This window comes from Clupea harengus, chromosome 16, assembly GCF_900700415.2.
Source record: "Clupea harengus chromosome 16, Ch_v2.0.2, whole genome shotgun sequence".
Lineage (NCBI taxonomy): Eukaryota > Metazoa > Chordata > Actinopteri > Clupeiformes > Clupeidae > Clupea > Clupea harengus.
The window spans coordinates 8,115,116-8,117,615 of record NC_045167.1 but is presented as its reverse complement, the minus strand read 5'-3'; the positions used below and the strand labels follow the sequence as shown (position 1 = coordinate 8,117,615).

The window sequence follows — 2,500 nt, the reverse complement described above, 5'->3', positions numbered from 1 at the left end:
TATCTTCTCCTCCTCATCTCTCTGTTTCTCTCTCTCTCTTTCTCTTTCTCTGTCTCTCTCTCCCTTTCACTCTCACTGTCTCTGTCTCTCTCTCTCTCTCCTCTCTCTCCTCCATTTTCCCTCTCTCTCTCTCTCTCACACACTCTCTCTCTCACACTCTCTCTCTCTCTGTCTGTCTCTCACTCTATTTTCCATGTCCCAGGGCCTTTTTAGCCATGCTGATGAGTGTTTATGGGGTGTTAGCGCAGTAAGTGGGCTTGAATGTGAAGCCAGTAAACCATTTCCCAGTCCCTTGAGCTTAACACATACATGCACACGCACACACACACACAGGCGCACACACACACATGCGCAGACACACAAACACAAACACACACACGCACAAACATGTACACACACACACACACACACACACCTCTGAAGGCTCTTTCTGAACACAAACCATGTGTTTTTATGTGTACAATTGTATACAGCAACTTTTCACCTGAGATTCTCTTGGAAAATGAGTTTGTCTTTTTTCTAGTTTGCTTATGTTTGTGTGAGTACCTGATTTCATCTGTGTACCCTTGTGTTGTTTATGTGTGTGTGTGTGTGTGTGTGTGTGTGTGTGTGTGTGTGTGTGTGTGTGTGTGTGTGTGTGTGTGTGTGTGTGTGTGTCTGTGTGTGTGTGTGTGTGTGTGTAGGCTTCTCTATCGAGGGCCCGTCCCAGGCTAAGATCGAGTGTGATGACAAGGGCGATGGCTCGTGTGACATGCGCTACTGGCCTACGGAGCCTGGCGACTACGCCGTTCACGTCATCTGTGACGACGAGGACATTAAGGACAGCCCCTTCATAGCTCACATCCTCCCCGCAGCCAATGACGTCTTCCCTGAGAAGGTAAACAGCTCCCTCACACTTGTACGTATATGTTAAAGTAGTCTGTATCAAGGGATACAGATCTCTATGGTAGTCCCCCACACTTATACATAGGTTAAAGTAGTCTGTATCAAGGGATACAGATCTCTATGGTAGTTTCCCCACACTTATACATAGGTTAAAGTAGTCTGTATCAAGGGATTGCAAGGTTTTCTATGCTGCTTTGGCCTACATGTGATCTGTGTTTTATGATTGGTGGTTTCTGATCATGTGACATGCTGATTGACATTGCTTTACTCCTCCTCCTCCTGCAGGTGCAGTGTTCTGGACCAGGCCTGGAGCCGACAGGCTGCATTGTCAACAAACCTGCGGAGTTCACCATAGACGCTCAGGCGGCTGGCAGCGGCCAACTCAGGATCTACGCTCAGGTGCGGTCTAAAGCACAGCTTCTCAGCTCGGCTCCTTATGGCCGAGGGAGTACAATTACAAATAACATTTGTCAGCGCATGAAAAGAAAAAGTGTGTGGATATTTTTTGGACGGGGCATGTGCAGATTTATTGAATTTGTGTGTTTTACAGTTCACCCCAGGTTTCATCAAAGTGAATCTGTGTGTGTGTGTGTGTGTGTGTGTGTGTGTGTGTGTGTGTGTGTGTGTGTGTGTGTGTTTGCTTGTTTTTTATGTTTGGGTGTGGCACAGGATGCAGAGGGCTTCCCCATTGACATTCAGATCACTGATAATGGCGACAGCACCTACCTCTGTGTGTATGTTCCCACCAAAGCCATCAAACACACCATCATCATTACCTGGGGAGAGGTCAACGTTCCCAACAGCCCCTTCAGGGTAAGACGACACTAACACCCACACGCACGCACACACATACACAACACAGACATCTGTATCAAATCTAGCCAAACAGATTTTATAAACTGCTTCAGTATTTTGGACTGTAATAGTAATAGTAGTAGTGTGAACATGGAGTGTTCATGTAATTGGTTGATGGATGTCAGGTGACCATCGGAGAGGGCAGTCACCCAGAGAATGTGAAGGTGTATGGTCCCGGAGTGGACAAGACTGGACTGAAGGCCAACGAGCCCACCTACTTCACCGTAGACTGCAGCGATGCAGGGCAAGGTCAGACTGCACACCACACACAGTAACACACCTGAATGTACCTGAGATCACCTGAAAGAACCTGAACATACTTGGACATATCCTGGCACATCTGAACACATTTGGGCATTCAGGAATCTCTGAACATATCTCATGAGTATATCTCCAAGACAGCTTAAAGCAGCTGAACACTCATCAAAACATTTGAGCACACCTGGACTCACCTTAGAGGTACTAAGCACCTCTGAACATCTAGTCACACCTGAAAAAACACCTGTTCTACTTACGTTGCGTTGTCTTTCCGGTTCTGAAGGGGACGTGAGCATCGGGATCAAATGCGCTCCAGGTGTGGTGGGACCCGCAGAGGCGGACATCGACTTTGACATCATCAAGAACGACAATGACACGTTCACTGTGAAGTACACCCCCCCTGGTTCCGGACGCTACACCATCATGGTGCTGTTTGCAGACCAGGTCAGCACCGTCAGCACCGTCAGCACCACCCCTCTCATGCCCTCAAGCCATCAAGTAG

The 2,500-nt window shown here is 47.8% G+C and overlaps 1 protein-coding gene across 1 annotated transcript in view; it reads left to right on the top strand.

Moving 5' to 3' along the window:
* The window catches only part of flncb (filamin C, gamma b (actin binding protein 280)), a 91,785-nt gene that overhangs the window by 55,337 nt on the left and 33,948 nt on the right, over positions 1-2,500 (top strand). Inside the window, 5 exon segments of the mRNA XM_031582300.2 lie at positions 684-877; positions 1,171-1,284; positions 1,555-1,698; positions 1,866-1,989; positions 2,282-2,442. Coding sequence (XP_031438160.1) covers positions 684-877; positions 1,171-1,284; positions 1,555-1,698; positions 1,866-1,989; positions 2,282-2,442 — 737 coding nt within the window.